The sequence below is a fragment of the Callithrix jacchus genome, chromosome 3, assembly GCF_049354715.1.
Source record: "Callithrix jacchus isolate 240 chromosome 3, calJac240_pri, whole genome shotgun sequence".
Classification (NCBI taxonomy): Eukaryota; Metazoa; Chordata; class Mammalia; order Primates; family Cebidae; genus Callithrix; species Callithrix jacchus.
Window position 1 is genome coordinate 83,973,261 of NC_133504.1, and position 20,488 is coordinate 83,993,748.

General features: G+C 37.4%; 1 protein-coding gene across 50 annotated transcripts in view; it reads right to left on the reverse strand.

Moving 5' to 3' along the window:
- The window catches only part of ANK2 (ankyrin 2), a 589,059-nt gene that overhangs the window by 191,583 nt on the left and 376,988 nt on the right, over positions 1-20,488 (reverse strand). For all 50 annotated transcript variants that reach the window (XM_078366661.1, XM_078366656.1, XM_078366650.1 and 47 more), the window contains one exon: positions 14,511-14,612. In XM_078366661.1, the coding sequence (XP_078222787.1) occupies positions 14,511-14,612 (102 nt within the window). The remainder of the gene's footprint in view (positions 1-14,510; positions 14,613-20,488) is intronic.

Genomic DNA, 20,488 nt, shown 5'->3' on the forward strand with positions numbered 1-20,488 from the left:
GGTCTCCATATAAAAGTTGGGTAATACTATTAGAGAATTACAATGATTTCCGATCTTCTCCACATTTTTTGATTAAAAATAAGCCAAATTTGGCATACTGGGGTCTGTGGGGAGAGAGAGGAGGGAGCACTAGACAATAAAAGCCTCACAGAATCTTCTAAATAACACCCTGGTGTTCTGTTTTTCATCATTATAAAATGATTTGTATAAATGACATTTGGTATCAATTTCAGATACATCTGAGGCACACAAGCTGGCTTAGTCACTTTATCCTCTGAGCAATCATAAAATTTGGTTCTTTTCACCAATTTAATACATTTGTCTATTTCCTGTTTATCTTCCCAACAAAGCTTTTCATGGGAAATGGTCACACTCTATTCATATTGGTAACCTCTACACCTAATAGTACATGGCACAAAAAATATGTATTTAAATAATCTTTGTACAATAAATGGGCTAATGAATAATATGTGCAGTATGAAAGTAAACAGGAGTTTGCTTAAATCATCCAGGTACTTTACATTTTGTCAGCAAATTGCAAGCCAGTACATGAACAAATCAAGTATAAGGCCAGGCGCGGTGGCTCACGCCTGTAATCCCAGCGCTTTGGGAGGCGGAGGTGAGCGGATCACGAGGTCAGGAGATCGAGACCATCCTGGCCAACACAGTGAAAATCCGTCTCTACTAAAAATACAAAAAAATTAGCCAGGCGTGGTGGCACACGCCTGTGGTCCCAGCTACTTGGGAGGCTGAGGTGGAAGAACCACTTGAACCCAGAAGGCGGAGGCTGCAGTGAGCCGAGATTGCGCCAATGCACTGCAGCCTGGCGACAGAGCAAGATTCTGTCTCAAAAAACAAAAACAAAAAACAAAACTTAAGTATAAATATATCCATTTTTGGAAATACAATCAGGAAACATTCACTCTCGGAGGACCAAATTGGTTACTGTTAACATATACAAGAGGAAATTAGATTCTGAAGGAAGGACTTACTGTAAATAGCCTTTGTTATTAAGAACTCAGAGTTCTATGATAATTTTAAATTTTACATGTTTATTTTAGTGCCAATCTAAAAAACACTAATAGAAGCATATTCTGGACCATCTGGATAATCATATTTATTTAACATTTAGTAATTTTGTGTTCTTGGTCATGTTTCTGATTGTGTTGATGTCAAGGAATCACTTAAAGGAAACATTCAAATTTCGATGCATTTTTTCTCAAACTGAGGCACACAGATGTATTTTCTTAGGATACCACAAGAAGTTTCCCTCTATAAGTGGAAGAGATACTGCTTTAAGAGATGGTTTGTAAATAGAACTTGATAATATGTGGGTCTTTCCATCTAGAAAGCAGAGCGGATGCTTAAGGAGGCGTGACTAGAACCTTCCTAAGTATTAGAAGCTTTCCTATGTCCCATAGGACTATAAATTATCTAAAAGAAATTATGACAATTTATTAAGAAAATTTATAGCCAAAATCAAAAGGAATATACTTGTTAGTACTTGTTCAGAATTTGTGCATCCAGCTACTCTCATGTGGGTGAAATAATCATCTGTGGCTACTCTAACTTTGTTAACCAAATTCTATGTAAATATAACCATCAGAGCCATAATTTGGTCTCCTAACAGTGTGCACAACACAATTGGTTTTCATATGTATCACTTGAGGCCCCAATCATCTCCTTTTAATGTAGAGAATTATGTTGTGAATATTACACACACACACACACACACACACACACACAGTGTACTGAGGATGTAATAGGCTTGCAATAAAGGTAAGTATTATTTTATATACTCTATATTATTATTTCCCACTTCATGAATGGATAATTTGAGATTCAGAATTATTTCAGTGGCTGACCCAATGTCCAGTGCTCAGTCAATCATTCATTTATCAAATATTAATTGGACATCTATTATGTGTCAATCCTGGGTCTTGTTCTTTCCATCACCATGCTCCTGTCATTACACAACACTGAAGCTTACATTCTAGTTTATAAATCATTCTTTGAAATTGGTTCATGTCAGTGACAGCCTCCCTCCCCAGTCAATTTAATTTAACCCTATTTATATTTGTATAATCTATGAGCTTTTCTTTCTAAACTCCTCAATTTTCCTGTGTTGCTAAAGTTCCAAATTCCCAGTTTGTGGGACTTGCTTTCCTGTCACCATATTGCTAAACTGTTAGCTGGGGACAGAACTGGCTAATAAGAAACTAGTGCCTTCTTTAACATATAAAAATTTCACTAAAAAAAGAGTTGTTAAAAAGGGCTGAAGTGACCATCATTAGTTTGGCGTCCAAACTCAAAATTCCAAGATAACTTGAATAACACATCTCTTGAAAAATTTCTGATGGTTACTTTGGATGAGAAATTATATTCTCAACTTTCTGATAAACAGTTTTCTCTGCCTGCTTCCCTCCTCTACCTCCCATGGGCACTATTGCTGTCTTCCCTTATTTCTCAAAGGAGATATTACACTGCAAATTCTCTTTTTCCCAAAGGCAGTAACAGCCTTCACCAACTCCAGCAATGACTGCATACCCACTAAGGTGCAGAGATTCATTTCAGACTGTCCCCTCTGCCCACCCCATCCTGCAAAAAGAGCTTTCTTTTTTTAAGTAATGACAGTTTGGGGTAGGGGTGGAATGGGGAAGCGTCTTTATGCCTCAAGGCATGCTTTTATGGGCTCTTACTCATCTGCATCTGGGTCTCTTTCATCCTACCCTGAAGACCTCTCATTTCTGAGTAAAAAGGCAAAAAATGAACTGAGTATGGGGACTAAAAACAATTGTGTACATGAGGCTTTACACTTACACATATGCAGGTTCATTCACAGACAGGTTGCTCTGATCATGCCCACATCAATCTGACAACCACTCAACCACTACTACTACTGCTGCTGCTGTTGCTTCTTTCTTCTTCTTCTTCTTCCTCCTCCTCCTCCTCCTCCTCCTCCTCCTCCTCCTCCTCCTCCTCCTCCTCCTCCTCCTCCTCCTCTTTCTTCTTTAGACAGAGTCTTGCTCTGTTCCTCAGGCTGGAGTGCAGCGACACAATCTCCACTCACTGCAACCTCCAGTTTTCAAGTGATTCTCCTGCCTCAGCTGAGTAGCTGGGACTACAGATCCACGCTACCACCACACCCAGCTAATTTTTGTATTTTTAGTAGAGATGTGATTTACCATACGGGCCAGGCTGGTCTCAAACTCCTGACCTTGTGATCTTCCCACCTCAGCCTCCCAAAGTGCTGGCATTACAGGCTTGAGCCACTGCACCCAGCCTCTGACAACCACTTCTTAATTCTGACAAATTATCTTCTATACAATGTTCTTTTTTTCTAAGAAGAGAATCCCCAATTTGAATAAATTGCCATTTGAAAACAAGGTTTCCTTTTTCTTTTCTATGTATTCCATAAGAGAAGAGGCCTTGAAAAAACTAGGGATCATAGGATTTGTTTACTACTTTACAATCATCAATACACAGAGAGAGAGAGAGAGAGAGAGAGAGGCAAAGACTGTTTAAAATCCTTTTTTCACCCCTTTTGTGCTGTCTTTTCCTCATCTTCATGGATTTATCTACTTTTGGTTTCTAATGTTGGTGACCTCTGGATGGGGTTTTTGTGTGGACATCTTTTTTTGATGTTGATGCTATTCCTTTCTGTGTGTTAGCTTTTCTTCTAACAGTCAGGACCCTCTGCTGCAGGTCTGCTGGATTTTGCTGGAAGTCCATTACAGACCCTGTTTTTCAGGGTATCACCAGCGAAGGCTGCAGAACAGCAAAGATTGCTGCCTGTTCCTTCCTCTAGAAGCTTCATCCCAGAGGGACACCTGCCAGATGCCAGCTGGAGCTCTCCTGTATGAGGTGTCTGTCAACCTCTGCTGAGAGGTGTCTCCTAGTCAGGAGGCACAGGGGTCAGAGACCCACTTGAGGAGGCAGTCTGTCCCTTAGCAGAGCTCAAGCACTGTGCTGGGAGGTCCACTGCTCTCTTCAGAGCCAGTAGGCAGGAACGTTTAAGTCTGCTAAAGCTCCACCTTCCCTATTTAATAAATGGTGTTGGGAAAACTGACTAGCCATATGCATAGAACTGAAACTGGACCCCTTCCTTACACCTCATACAAAAATTAACTCAAGGTGGATTAAAGACCTAAAACCACAAATACCCTAGAAGAAAACCTAGGCAATCCATTCAGGACATAGGTGTGGGCAAAATCTTCATGACTAAAACTAAAACAATGGCAACAAAAGCCAAAATTGACAAATGGGATCTAATTAAACTAAAGAGATTCTGCACAGCAGAAGAAACTATATCAGAGTTAACTGGCAATCTACAGAATGGGAGAAAATTTTTTGCAATCTATCCATCTGACAAAGGGCTAATATCCAAACTATACAAAGAACTTAAGCAAATTTAAAAGAAAAAAACAAACTCCATCAAAACGTGAGCAAAGGATGTGAACAGAAGAAGACATTCTCAAAAGAAGACATTTACGTGGCCAACAAACATATGAAGAAAAGATCATCATCACTAGTCATTAGAGAAATGCAAATCAAAACCACAATGAGATACCATCTCATGCCAGTTAGAAAGGTGATTATTAAAACGTCAGGAAATGACTGATACTGGAGAGGATGTGGAGAAATAGGAACACTTTTAGTTCAACCATTGTGGAAGACAGTGTAGCAATTCCTCAGGGATCTAGAACCAGAAGTACATTTGACCCAATAATCCCACTACTGGGTATATACCCAAAAGATTATGAATCGTTCTACTCTAAAGATACATGCACACGTATGTTTATTGCAGCACTATTCACAACAGCAAAGACTTGGAGCCAATTCAAAAACTGGATAAAGAAAATATGGCACATATACACCATGGAATACTATGCAGCCATAAAAAGGATGAGTTCATGTCCTCTGCAGAAACATGGGAGAAGCTGGAAACTATCATTCTCAGCAAACTAACACAGGAACAGAAAGTCAAACACTGCATGTTCTCACTCATAAGTAGGAGTTGAACAATGTGAACACATGGACACAGGGAGGGGAACGTCACACATCAGGGCCTTTCCAGGGGTGGGGACCTAGGGGAGGAATAGCATTAGGAGAAATACCTAATGTAGATGATGGGTTGATGGGTGCAGCAAACCACCATGGCACATGTATACCTATGTCACAAACCTGTGCATTCCACACTTGTATCCCAGAAGTTAAAGTATAATGGGAGAAAAATGATTAGGCAGTAATGGCAGCTTCACCTCCTCTCACACATCACCTGTGTAGTACATACTGGAAGAGTTGCAGCGAGTACATATTTTGATTAAGATCTTCCCTCTGCTGGTCTCCAACAGCAAAAATCAAGATGGGACTTCTGAACTCTACAGACGCCTGGATAGATTCCCCCAACTCTTGCTCCAAACAGTCTCTACAATATCACCATCACTATCTGCTTGGGACTGTCTGGGCTAAACTTATCATGTTCTCTATCCCTGTTAATAGTAGTCACCAGCGCCACCATCATCCCTGCACATCTTATCCTTCTCCACCTTTGTATACCTCCTTTTCTGATTCTGTCTCCTATGATTTCTATCTCCTATCACTTCCCATTTACCAAAACTCCCATACTGATCCTTTAGAATGCATGAGTGTAGTTGTTAGCAAGAACTCTGGGCTAAATCTTTTCCCTGAATAACCCTTTTAAGCTTCTTGCTTTAATTGAAATCCAAAGACACTGCTTCCCTGAAGTCTACTCACGTGATAGATACTTAAAACCACCCCCCGCCATATTCCTTTAATCATTGAACTTGGGGGAGCCATATTTTGCGCCTTGCTTCTCATTGATCTTTTAAACTATTTTTCCTCCCCCATTTTTTTAACCTCCTGATGTCTCAGCCCATATCCTCTTTATCCCATCCCTTGTCCCTTGAAGATTTTAGCTTCTAGCTCATTGCCACTTTCTCCTACGTATACATAAGTGATTTTTCCAAAACTCCAGGTTTTCAGGTTCTTGAATTCCTCTCTGCCAATGATTTTCCTTTTCTCTACCTTATCCACTTACTTCCACAATCACATGCTAGACATTTTCCTTTCCAATAATTATAAACTTCCCCTAGGATTTTAATTTTAAGCATCCAACCCTTTGAGCACCACTTACTCTCTTTCTAATCTACTCATCCAACTCCAGCAATCCTTCAATCCTTGATACTTAGAGCTATTCATCTTTTCACAGTGCCGACTTATCTCCTCACTTGACATGAATTCTGTGCATAGTCTTTATCTTTATTTTATTCATTCCCTTATATGCATCCTCAGTTCCCTTGTGTTTCTCTAGTTCTGCCATACATGTTTAGCTAAACCACATTCTTGGCTATATATAACTCCTTATGTGATCCCATTTCTTAATGTAGCTGCAGAAGAACACACACATATGCCACCTGGACTCACTTTAAATTCTTGATCATGATGCTCAAGCAGACCCTTAATGCTGCCTGACAATCATACCGTCTTACCCTCAATTGCTATCTCTCCCACTCTCCTGGATTATTATTTCACGCCTTCTCCCTCCTCCACCTCTATCCCCTCCTCTCCTATCTTTACTCTCAGCTAATAACCTAGACTCATATTTCACTGAAAAAAATAGAAGCAATTAGAACTTCTGCTCCACATTCAGCTCCCAGCATGGCACTCACACTACTTCCTGCCTCTCTGCCCATATACTACCTTTCCTTTACCTGAACTACCGTGATTCTAGCAAAAGCCAATCCCTCTACTTGTACACCAGGCTCCATCACCCCTTCTCATCAACTCAAGGACACCATCCAATAATTCTCTCATCTCTCTCTCTCTCTCTTTCTCTCTCTCTCTCTCTCTCTCTCAAATTATTGATTTTTCCTTTTTTGTTGATTTTTTCAACAAAGCAAAGCTATTATTTCTTTCCTATTGCAAAGAAAGCCTCTCTTGATTCCACTTACTCTTCTAGTCACCTTTATTTTTCTCTTCTTTCTCTGATAGAAAGAGCCAGGCCTTGGTCTCCCCATCATGTATTAAATGAGTTCCAGTCCAGCTCTCACTACTCCACTCCATCAAAATTGCATTTATCAAAGTCACCAGTTTCCATCACAGTACTAAGGCTGTTGTTCAGTTCCTTGGCTTATTGGATCAACAGCATTTTACAGAATTTATCATTTCATCCACCATAAAATAATTTTTTCACTTGGCTTCTAAGAAATCACACACTTCAGGTTTTCCTCCTACAACCCCAGACACTTTACCATTCTCCTTGGTGTCCTCTCATCGTCCTGACCTCTAAATATTGTAGTACTCCAGGGCTCAGCCCATGAACCTATTCTATTTTTCATAAACACTCTCTCTTTTGGTGACTTCATACAGTATCACTGTTTTGAATACTATCTATATACTGGGTGTGCCAAAATGTATACTTCAGGCCTAAATCTTTTTTCTGGACCCTAGAAAACTCATATATCCAATTGCCTACTCAATATCTTGGATATCACACAGACAAATCAAACTTAACATGTTCCAAACTGGCCTGCTGAGTATTCCCTGAAACCTGCTCATCACACAGTCTTCTGCATCTCAGTTAATAAAACTCCAGCTCTTTCTTTCCATTGTGACCTCAACCCTCATGTTGAATTCCTCTTTTGCCTTCATCCTACATTAACTCCATCAGCAACATCAGCTGTACCTTTGAAACGTATCTAGAATCCGACCTCTTCTCACCAATTCTCCTGTCTGTTGCTCTACTGTAAAACATCTCACTTCTCACCTAAAGTATCACAAAAGTGTTCTCTGCTTCTGCCCTTGCTCCCTTTCAGCCTGATCGTTACTATTAAGACTTGTCAGCATATGTCACTTCTCTACTAAAAACCCTCTAATCACTTCTCTGCTCGTTCAGAATTAAAGCCAAAGTTCTCAAAATAGCCTACAAGGCCTTACATGACCCGATGCTGTTTTCTGCTCTCCCCAGCCTCCTCCTACGCTTCCCCTCCCTCATTCTACTCCAGGCAGGCTGGCTTCCTTGCTGGCCCTTGAACATACCAGCATGCTCCCTCTGTAGGGTTCTCTCACCTGTCAAGTCTTCTCCTAAAATGCACTCCTTCCACAGTGTGCATGGTCTCCTTGTTCAACTTTTCATATTTTCGTTTGCCCATCCTATCTAAGGTGATGCGCTGCTCCCATTCCACTCCTCTCTCCTCCCATGCAGTATTTTTCTCGATATCACATACTACCTTTTCTCTTCTAAGGTTGTAGATTATGAGCTATATAAGAGTAGAGTTTTTGTCTCTCTGTGCTGCTCCATCCCCAGCACCTAGGACAGAGCCTGCCACTGAGTAAACACACAATACAAGTTTGAATAAGTAGATGAACAAATAGTGCACCTGAGTTCAGACTGGCAGAAAAGAATGCTGTGATTCTACTGAGATCTCTATCTGAAATGAGCTAGGAAGAGTCAAGTGGCTGCTTGGAATCAGGTATTAAAATCCATATTGTTTAGCCATAGAAAGAGAGTGTTCAAGAGAATTTCCAAAATATAAAGTATTCTGTTCTAATCTAAACCGTTCTAACAGAGTACTTAAGAAAACAGTCATAGAAATAATTTACATGAAGCTAAGTCACATTTCAAAATCTTTATAAACCTGTCTAATTATAAATAGGTCAAAACTTCTTAGAGCTGGGGACAAGTAGTTGATGAAAACTCTCTACTGGATTTACTTTACATTGAACAAATATCAACAAGGAAACTGAAAATTATAAGTACTCAAAATATTAGACAGGTGTTACTCAATTCTAATCTGAATCAGCACTACCCCGTATAGAGCAAGAACCAGCACTCATGCATTGAAAGAGACTACAGGATGGTACAGAATCCAAAACCACATATCAAGAACCAGATGGAAACATCTTCTTTTGCTTCTTCTAAATGAGGGGCCAGTAATAAGCATTTGGCTATAAAGCTATATTTTTGCATATATATTTGTGCATACTTTAACTGGTTAGAAAACTGTATATAGTTTATTTCATAGTTTATTAATTTCATGAATTTAATTCTCTCCTATTCATTTTTGTTGCTTTTATAAGGTCCTAAGCTAATAGAACTGTTTTCAATATTTTTAAAAAGAAGCCTAAACCAGATGAATCTAAATGGCATTTGTTAACAAGATTTTAGTTCCAGAAAAACATCTTAGTTTAATGCAACTCATATAAACAGTAACTTTACCAAATTGCTTCTAGTCATAATTTTTTTCCTATTTGGTGATACAGGCTATGGCAATACCTTTCATGTTCTGTCATGCTTGTGAGAATCAGTCCTACTTTTGCTAAAGCTTAGGCTGAGAATCAATATGAAAAGATTACATTATTATAATATGAATCATTTTCATTAGTATTTATTGAGTAATTGCTCTGCCAAGCATTTTGCAAACATCTCACTTAATCATCAGAACAATCCTAAAACTTCAGTGCTCTTATGGTTACTGCAACTGAGAAAACTCAGGCCTGCAGAAGTTGATTGCCCAGGATCACTCAGCTAGTAAGTGGGAAAAACTAGAATTCGGTTTCCAGCATCCACATTGTTAATGTGACTTCCAAATATGCTTCATGGTCTGAGTCATACTGGGTGAGCATATGCTAAAGTCATTGTTGGGTGTATCTTCTTCTTGTTAAAGGTCTGCTATTTGAGGAACATTAATATTGTTTTGAAAATGGTGCTTCAACCTTGCCTTCTGCTTATGAAAAAGGAAACACAGGATTTAACTGATAATTTTGCACCTTTACACTCTAGTAGTAAAAGGTCAAAACCAAAAATCAGGGCATTTTAAAACCTGTTAATCACTGGTGTCATATCTAGGATTATATATTAAATAAGTGCTAAGTGATAGTCTTTCATTTTGAAGTAACTACGGTGAAACCAGTAAATTGTATACATGGTAAAAGTATCTGAAACTTCTGGGGTTTTTATTGGCTTGTAACTGGCTATAAACTTTTATTAATATATTATAAACTCAATTTTTAATCTCTGCATGTTTATCTTGTTTGTAACAGCATTAAATTATGCTAGGTAATAGGCAAGAATATAAGTCTTTATGAGTTTCTTAAATAAATTGAATGCTAACATGTATTCTCTCTTCTGAATGTACAAGAAATAATATGGTAAATAGATGACTAGTTTAATCTTTTAAAGAAAATAAAAGTTAACAACCCTATTTGTAATCATTTCAAAAAGAATAATGAAAAATTGACATTCTTTTAAGAGTGTTTTCTTGTGCTGAATTTATGAATTTTCTCCATATCATTTAAATAATTAAGAAGCAAAATAGTATTTGGAATTACATTTTAAACTTCTCATGGTAGTTGTGAGACCAATTTTATAAAGAAAAAACATTGATTCAAATTTCAGTTTAAGGAATCTTAGCACGCCAACACATGTGATATTTTTGGAAAGCTGGTGCAGCCCAGATTGCCTTTCATTGAGAAATACAACAGAGTACAGAAAGTCCTGGTTTCTATATTACATGTCGTAATGCTCCCGAGAAACTCAGTCTTAGCAGCAAAATAGAGGATACATTTTCTTTTCTTCTTTCATATGCTGTATTAGCTTTAAATATTGCATATTTAGAAATAGCAATAGTTTGGCTGAATAGTTGCCTCTTTTACTTTCCTGGGTATTTGGAAATAATTTCCTGTTCCACATTTTATTTGAGTTTTAGCAGTAATCCTGGTGGTGGTGCTCTTTGACTTAAAAGATCCTGTAACTGCCTATGAATAAAGTTCTTTTATATTAGCAGTAGCAGATGAAAAAATAAGTTTTGAGGTTTAAGATGAAGGACCACTACTGCATTAATTTGAAGGGCAGCTCCAAATAGCTACACAAAAAGATATCCTTTAGCAGGAAAAAGCTTAGACATGGGAAACTGAGATCCCTGTGGCCCTGGGAATGTCACTTAACCATTGTGGGCCCAGTTTCTACATTCATAAACTTGAGCTGATCCCTATCTCACAATATTTCATCTCGATTAACAATCATCACATGTAAAGCCCCAGCACAAAGTCTGATACACAGTAGCTAAGTAGGTAACATTAGTCACTTTATTTCCCTAATCTTTAATTAATATACTGTCTTGAGTAGTATTAATAAAAATACAGAACCAGTATCAGACCACATTTACTTTGAGGATTTTGTTTGTTTGTTTGTTTGTTTGCTTGTTTGTTTGTTTAGAGATGGAGTCTCGCTCTGCCGCCCAGGCTGGAGTGCAATGGCATGATTTTGGCTTACTGCAACCTCTACCTCCCCGGTTCAAGCAATTCCCCTGCCTCAGCCTCCAAAGTAGCTGGGATTACAGGTGCATGTCGCCACGCCTGGCTAATTCTTTGTATTTTTAATGGAGACAGGGTTTCACTATGTTAGCCAGACTGGTCTCGAACTCCTGACCTCAGGCAAACCACCCCTCTCGGCCTCCCAAAGTGCTGGGACTACAGGTGTAGCCTGTTTTATTTATTTATTTTTTGAGAGTCAGGGTTACTCTGTCACCAACCCAGGCTGAAGTGCAGTGGCACAATCATATCTCACTGCAGCCTGGAACTCCTGGGCTCAAGAAATCCTCCTGCCTCAGCCTCCCACTATAATCCTGAAGTGCTGGGATTATAGGTGTGAGCCACCACACCTGGCCTTGCCTTTACTTTATACTTGGTGATTTGAGGGAATTGAGGAGAATCAACCTTTTATTTGGGGTGTAAGTCAATTTTAATTTGTATAATTCCTGGTGAATTATATACAGTAATTGTAATTAGAACACATATATCTTAGAAAGTCCTTTTATATTTAATAATCTAACTTATATTGCAACCCCAGGGATACAAGCATCAAATGTATTGTTTTTATCCTGTTTTACAAGTTAGAAAAGTGTCACTTTCTGAAGTGAAATGACTTCTTAAAAGTAGAGGTAAAACTTGAATTTGAACCTGTGGTCTCTAAATTTTATATGGGCTTTGTGACATCATGTTGCCTTCTCACAGAAATAAATGTTCTTGCCTTTTATAGTGACATGTTCGTGGATGGCTGGCCACTATAAGAAAAAGCTAACTCAAGAAGTTAGGTTGGTCTATATGTATGATAAGAACTGAGTATTTACTATTGAGAGATTATTCTTTCTTAAAATAACCCTAAGACCTTTCATACAATTAATATATTTGTTATACTTCAGTGTGAAGCAGACTTGGTTTGAAATGAGCTTTATTTTCCTTGGATTCTCTTTTTTGGCATTATTTATGATAAGTTTACCTAAATGAACTAAGTTTCATTGCTTATTCTCTAACATATTGTAAATTTAGAAAGTTAATAAACTGATATTTGGGGAGTGCATTTAAACTACTTAAAGAAACCTGAGTGTACCTCAAAAGTATTAAATATTTCATATTCAACTTCATAGGCATTTTATAGAGTAAGTCCATATATCCATATGAAAGTTTGAATGCTCTATCTTTCTTAAGGTAACTAATGTATCTAAAGTTCAAATTATTTGTCCAGAAGAACACAAAAAAACCATATCAGATAAATTGATAATGAAAAATAAGATGGAGGAATGCAAATGCAGCATATGAAGGCATTACATATTGGGATACAGTAATTTGGCTTTGTTCCACAGGTCTGTGTTAAGAACTGTGTAAAGTTCTTGGGATTTTATCTTACCTAAAAGTTAAAAGACAAACCATTACTGTTTCATGATGCTGGAAGAAAACATAAGTCTTCCGGGTCAGAAACAAAGGACACTGTAATTCACAGAAAAAGCAGTGGCCAAGTGTTAGCCTGTTGCTTACACCAGTTCCCTATCCTCTCCTTCCCCTAACGTCTAACAGGGTTGACGCAAAGAAACAATGACGGATGCCTGTACATATCCCTTGTGTTAAAGGAGAACACTGACCTTGGGGGATTCACACAGGCCTGCTTTGTATCCAGAGGGAGATATTGCCTAAGCCCTCAAGGTTGCTCACTGCAAGCACCATCCTGACAAATGGCCCAGATCAAAAGCAATCCTAAAGTCTTTCATTCTTGTTATTCCCGAAAGTATCTGCAGGACTTCTCAGGGCCACAGCAGAATGCCTTTCCCAACATCAAATAGCTCTCAACATGCTTTCAGGATAAGAGACACATTCCCCTAAAATACGAGAAATACTGACATCAGTAACAATGCTCTCTATGCCAGTGACTGAAGTGGAAGGAGGGAAATCCTGTACCCTTTGCAAAGCCTGCAGATGATTTTGATACGACCACCTCACTAATCTGGGCATTGGTAGCCAGAGAAAGTATGGGGAGGAAGTAAGTGTTGTAATCTGATTTTTTATTTATCACTCAAGGCATTGTGTGGAGAATTGACCAGAGTGGACAAGACTGAAGACAGAAGCTAATAAGAAGGCTGTTATGACAACTCTGTTAAGTACTGCAAGGTGATCCGAGCTCATGTAATCTGGATGCAGAAGGTGAACAAAGAGAGAAGTGATGGCTGGAGAGGGGGAAAGATGAGGAATGGGAAACAGGTGGGTTGAAATGGCACATTGCCGAGGAAATCAGCAGGTAGGAATTTGGAAGTACAGTAAGTTTGAGGATAAGATACCAGGTTCAGGTTTTGAAGAGTTGTTTTTGAAAGATTTACTAATTTTAGTGGCCTATAAGTTAAACATAACTGGGTTCAATATATACCAGGATGTAGAAAAAAGAATTTACATATAATTTAGAATCCAGTAATGACATTTACCGCCTTTTAACTTAAAATTAGTCAGAATTATTCACTTCCGAGTTAGGTCTCTGTCAAACACACACACAACACATACAACACAACATTTAGCATTAAAGTGAATATTGCAGTCCACTAGACACTTTAATTCATGATGTAAAAATCTCAGTCAAAAATAGCACAAATGTGTCAATATTGGTACCAAATAATAACCAAAGCATATAATATTCTCTAAAATCCTTATTGAATGAACATTAGAAATAGATACTTCATTTACAATAATGTTCAAATTACTATCATTATAAGCCATATTTTAAAATTAATAAGGAGAAAATTTAAAAATAATAAATAAATAAATAAATAAATTTTTAAAAAGGAGAAAATTTTATCCTCTTATTTCTCTGTACTGAATTGTAATTACTTTCCCATGAGTAAAGTGCATATAGTAGAGAAGGAAAGAAGCCAAGATCTAGATTACTAGATGATAAATGAGAAGTAAAACATCATTTTTGGTCAAATTTCCAACTAAAGGTGGCCCAGATCATTTCATAAACAAAACTGACCTATCTACTTTTTCAGCAACACTAGCTCTAAACATCTGATGCTTGAAAAGTTGGTAAGGAGACAAAAATAGGGCTTCAGGAGTCTGAGTCACTGATATTTTAGTATTTTTAATAAAGACACAAATAATTTTTGGCTCTGAGAATATAATGAGTGTTTCTTCATTATACGACACACAGCCAGCTGCCACTTTCTTACCTGATTGCAGGTATTGATGTCTATGCCCCCCTTCAGATATTCCACAACTTTGTCCAGGTTGCCTGCTCTGGCAGCACGAAGAAAGCTTGCATTGCTGTCAGACTGTGAGAAAAAGAAAAGACTTTAGTGAACTATTGATGAAATAAAAATGTATCAAATACAGAAAGACAAGAATGTTTACACGGAAGTCAGAAAAGCTTTAGTTGGAAAGATTTCAATAATGCTGAGTTTAAAACATTGAAAAATCATTTACTGTATAAGGTAGGAACTTCACAATATTTCTAGAGAGTTAAGTACATTAAAAGTCAGTATTTTAGAGTATAAAAGAACCATTAAAATCGAAATAATTGTTACTGCTTTATTCAAAATCTTCAGCCACATTTGAAGATGTATTGATCCTAGCCTCAAATACTGCTATTATTCATTTTAGCTTCAAGATTCTAGCAGCTTTATACTGAGCTTAGTGTCGAGTCAAAAAAGAATCAGAAAGCTAAAGAAATTAAAGCTACTGTTTTTTCTTTCTCTTTCTTTCCTGTCGGTTTTCAGATGCTTCTGAGGAAGGACACTGAGTATGGGTCACTTGCCAATCATCTGTTCTCATTATAAGTGAATAACAGAAAGCTCTGAGGGTGCTTTGAAGAAAGGGGATAATACTACTTGGCAGGTGTGGACTGGGCTGATGCAAATTTTGTGATCCCAGTGATTTTGGGAAAATATGATTAAATTTGAACCAGCTGACATAATACCAGACTAAAATCTTCTGGTAAAGATGGTCACTGGATGGGGTGACTGCTTTTTAAGTTTCTCATCTTCCCACACTCTTCTCAAAATCGAATGCTGGGAGAATCAGCTGAATTCTGTCCGTGAAAAGTCCTAAAGAGAGCTGCTCCAGATGCACAGTTGTAATCATGCTGCCCCTCTGGCTTGGTTATGAAGTCTGACTTTTAAACCTTAACATAATAATGATGACAAACTTTTGCTAGATCCCAAGACACCTGCATAACTGTTATAATTTTTCTTGTGATATAATATCTGACTGAAGAGAAAATGGTAAATGGTAGCATAAAAAGAGACATAATTTACCTATTAGTAAGTGAGATGAAGGTTTGATGACTTAATCAAACATTCTCCTCACTAGGCTACACTGCCTCCCTCCCTCAAAAAATGTACTTGGCAGGAACCTCTTGGCACACTCTATCAGCTATTTATTATGATCCCTGGTGATATATAGAGATAGAAATGGAAGTATTTTCTCTGGGAGTTTCAAATATAGAATTACTTGCAAACTGTTAAAATGATTTACACATGGGAAGACTGAAAACCACAGAACTAAATTACCTCACTTTTAACCCAAATACCAAGTTGCATATATGTTTATAAATGAGATAGATTATTTATTAAGAGTTGAAAGGTGTGACTGAAATCTATACATCTGGAATTCATGCCCTGATTCTTTAGAAATGCTTCATTGTATGATTAATATCACACTGTTCTTCACTCTTCATCCTTCCTGAAGGCTGTGCCGATGGCAGAGTGCCCCACAAATATCTGCAATGCTATAGTAACTGAACTGTGACTCATATTTAAACGACTATTCTGTGAAATTTATTTTGCTGTTTGCAGCAAATGCTAAATTCCAAGATTTCCTACTTTCAGGTTTGTTGTCACAGCACTTAAAAGTGAATTATAACACTATGTATTAAATTAACATCTCACAAGAAATATCAATTTTACAATAAAACCACAGAAATTAAATCGTATTAGGTTACAGGTATAAAATATGAACATATTATTCCTCTATATAAAGTTTTTCCAAAACAAATCTGTGTGCTATATATTATGTTAGAGACTATTCCTATAAAGTGCTTCCAAGTTGTACGTAAAGGAAATGCTTATAGGTAGCATTTACTGAGTGTTTACTGTGGGTCAGGAACAGAGCTAAGGGAGTCACATGTATTATATCACAAACACAATAATACTGTGAGAAAAAAACTATTCTTATGCCCATTTAATAAATGAGGAAAGATATTTAGAAATTTCCAAAGTCACATATTTACACACACTTATTTAGTAGAAGACCTAAAATTTAATTTATGTTCATCAGTTTAGAGCTGGAAGTTTTATCTCCTATCCTATCCAGAAGGTGTTTATCTGCTATCCTATCCAACACCTTCAAATATCACAGTGGATATTACTACAGATTTCTGGCCTGTGAGCTATAGGTTTGTTTCATCTATGTTAACCACAGTTATGCCTTTGGTCTACATATTTACTCTGTAAATCATGGCACTTGCTAAATAAAGTGCCTCGACTGGAGAGGAAATTCTTGACTACCCTCCCTACCCTCACAGCTATCACCCATCTACATGAACCTAGAAAAATTAAGAGCCAATCTGAGACAAACTACTCAGAAACACATTCATTTGAGAATGAGAAAACAAACAGGTGATAAAGGATGCTTTGCATTAAGAAGCCAATTGTCTGTCTCCCTCTACATGCCTAACATGATTAAACTCAGCAAGAGATCAAGATGCTTTACTGTTCCTATAAAAAAGAATGCTGTGAACAGGTGGAGCCAGAGGAAGACCCTAACCCCAAAGGGATGAAGAGACACCTAGAGAGAGCACTGCAGAAGCCTAGAGCAGCTGATGATGGTCTCGCGAGGCCTCGGGTATTGCTGAGGTCTTTGTCATAGACAGTCTTTGAACCTTCTCTGGGGATTGGACATGACATTGAGGATTGCTTTTGATGTTATAGAATAACAAAAAGTTTTCATAACTGGTTTTCTCTTTCCTGAATCAGACTTTTAAAAAGTGGATGCATGTCAAGGTTACAGAAAATCTTTAGAATTTTAGAAAACAGTGCGTCCAGTGTTCTGAAGGGGCTGGGTCAAATGGAAATGTAATATCTGAGCCATCCTGCCAAGAACCACTTCAGCAGTTGAGTCATAGGAGACCTTCGTATAAGTTGAATTCTTCTAGAATCCTGTAAGGGATTTAGCTTCCCCCACAGTGAAAAAATGCATTACATGGAAATATTATAAAATAGTCCAAGAATGTGAATTTCATGGACAGAAATAAAACAGGGTTTTAAAATTTATGTGTGAATGTTGACATTATTGAAGCTCAAATGTATACACTTGCATAGAAATATGCTTCTCCCCGTTCCATACAAACACATGCACATCATACCCTACAATGAGGTCAATCTGTGATTAAAGCTCTTGACACAAGCGCTTTGGATAAACAGTGGTTATCCTGGTTATCTTCAATCAATACAGAGATGAAAGAGGATTCAAACATTCATGGAGAGAGATACAGCAATGTGTTTGCCATCCTGTGTTTCCCACTGATTATGATAAAAGCAAGAGTTTTCAAATCAAGGATAAGCAGGAGGAAAAGCATGCCTTTAAAATAGACGGTTTTCTTTGCTCAACCAGGAGATTTCACACATAAAAGCATAATAAAGAGAAAATGAGGCAAAAGCAGCTCCTTTGGGAGAAAGTCTCAGACAAATATAAGACTATCCTCTCTCTGCCTTGCTGCTTTGTGTCCCTAGGACACTCAAATCCTAAAACCAATTGTACTTTGCCCATAGTCAAACTCTGAACAAGGAATTCCAATGCTGAGCCCCACCTATTTTAATCTGCAACAGATGGATGTCATTAAAACTTGCCCCCTTTATAACCCTGGAGTGACATCTCAGGCCGAGAAAGAAAAATTTCCCTTTAAATTCTTCTTGACACAGTTCTGTATGTTGTCTTGTGTCTGAATGTTAGAAAAACAGAACAACTTTCTTAGCACCCAGCAGTGTGGACTTGAAAGGCAGGAAGGAATGTGCATTCATAGAGCCATGTTATATTCCAAAAGAGTGCTGTCCCAAAGGCTCTAGGGGTGTACCCACAGGGGTCCATGAGCTTGCTACAAGTTTTTTAAGTTTTTAGTTCTCTGTTTACATTTCAATAATAACCTAATAAAGAAAATAATAGCATATTCCAGGTCGTCTACATGGCTAACCTATAAGTGAGTATAACCATATAATTTCAGCATATGCCTTTGAGTTTATAACTTAGTGCATAACAAGTGAAGTCCAAATGATATACAGATACATATAGACAGAATGTTTTGCTGTAGTAGAAAGACAAGAATCATCAGAGAATCTGCTTATCATATATGGCAGGACATGATGAGCCAAAAGTGCCTGAGCAGCAGCAGTCAGCGTATTAACATATGCTCAGATGCTATCGTCCTATGGTTCAACTTGCACTGATCATTAGCAGTAAGTGTAACAGAAAATCCACAGTGAAACATTTTTTCAGTTTTCAATTTTAGCTTTTATTGGTTTGAATACACAACTCTATCCCAATAGTAATTTCCTATCCAAGTAAATAAAGAGAGCGTTCAAAGATTATATTCTTTTAAAGCTATTCTCTGATAGCTTTAAGTCTTATTAGCCTGAAGTAGGAACTGACACCTTAAAGTTATTAAGAATAGTTTGTACAACATACTTACAAAAAAGGTGTTCTTTATATCATTTTTATTGGAGTCAAAATCAGAAACTAATTAAATTAAATATAGAACTTGGAGGTTATATCTTTTATTACTAAACATAGTATGTCAAATTTAGTTTTAGACATTTCTATTCATTGTATTAAATTTACATCCTTTATTTGAATAACACTATAAAATTTATGTAACTAAGTTTTACCTAATTTGTCAAAGTTTCTTTTTTATAGTGGTACAAGAATTTAAGGAGTTTTATGTTTTTAATATTTACATTAACACTATAATAAAAATAACACTGGAGGTCATAATTTTATAATATACTTTAAAAGAAATCAATAGACTATTCAAGTTTGAGAACCACTTCTCTAAAAGGGTGGCCCAACCAGCAGCCCCTACTAGCCTTAAAAGAGTGGCACCAAACACCTCCCGTCACAGTCTTTAGCTTATGTTGTGCCCTACACACATATTTGCTGACTGGTTAGCCTTACGTAAAGCACATATTCCTTGTGGAATTTGAGGAATCTTCTTATTTTCTTAGGAAGCAGTCATTCCTTTGTAAAAACAGGGTCATTTCCCTGCCTACTCTGAGATCTGCATTTTTATAGCAGTACAAAATAAATAAAACTCAGTAATGTCACTTGAGGGGAAAAACTTTAATAAGAATACCACAATAATAAGGGACATTTACAATTTCTAGGTCTCTTCCTAGGAATGTAGGATAAGTTAAAATCCATGTCTAGCAAATTGTGACTTGTCTAATCTTGGGTCATTGTGTGCCTCAAAAAGTAAATGTACTTTATAGAATTGCTAAGGAAAAATATGATGATGCGAACATGCTTCGCCCAGTGACAGGCAGAGGACACTTACTGAATTTGTTTTATATTGGTGGTTTTTCTTGTGAGGGAAAAATGCAAAATCACAACAATAAATCAAATTATCAAGGCACACACATGACCTTTTTTAAATGTGAAGGTTCCTGACATTACTGTGCGGCCAGCAGGCCTAAGCTATACCAGAGCACTTAAAAATACACGGAGATGTACAGGTGCAAGGGACAAAATGAATCAGAACTGGGTGTGGTCTGTCTCCAGTGATGACGATGCTGCAGAGAAATTTCTTTGTGATATCTGAGTGCTTGTACTTACAGATTTATACTTCTGTACAAACAAGGGACTGCTCCATTGTTTAATTAATTCAACTCTTTCAATAGCTCATGTCATTATTGCTATCTTGTCAAAAACCAAGAATCTGGGGGCAACCAGGAACTGCATGCTAGATATATTAGAATTTTTTAGAAAGAATTGCACAAGTCACTTTCCTGCAGTCAAAACACATAAGTGATATAAAACACTTTACACTGCAAAATCCCACTTGACAATTTCTATTCAGCTGCCATCAATTTATAAATCATAAATTTGTACACTCTGGCTCAAGCATGTAGGTTAACCTACATTTACAGTGTCCTTCAACAGC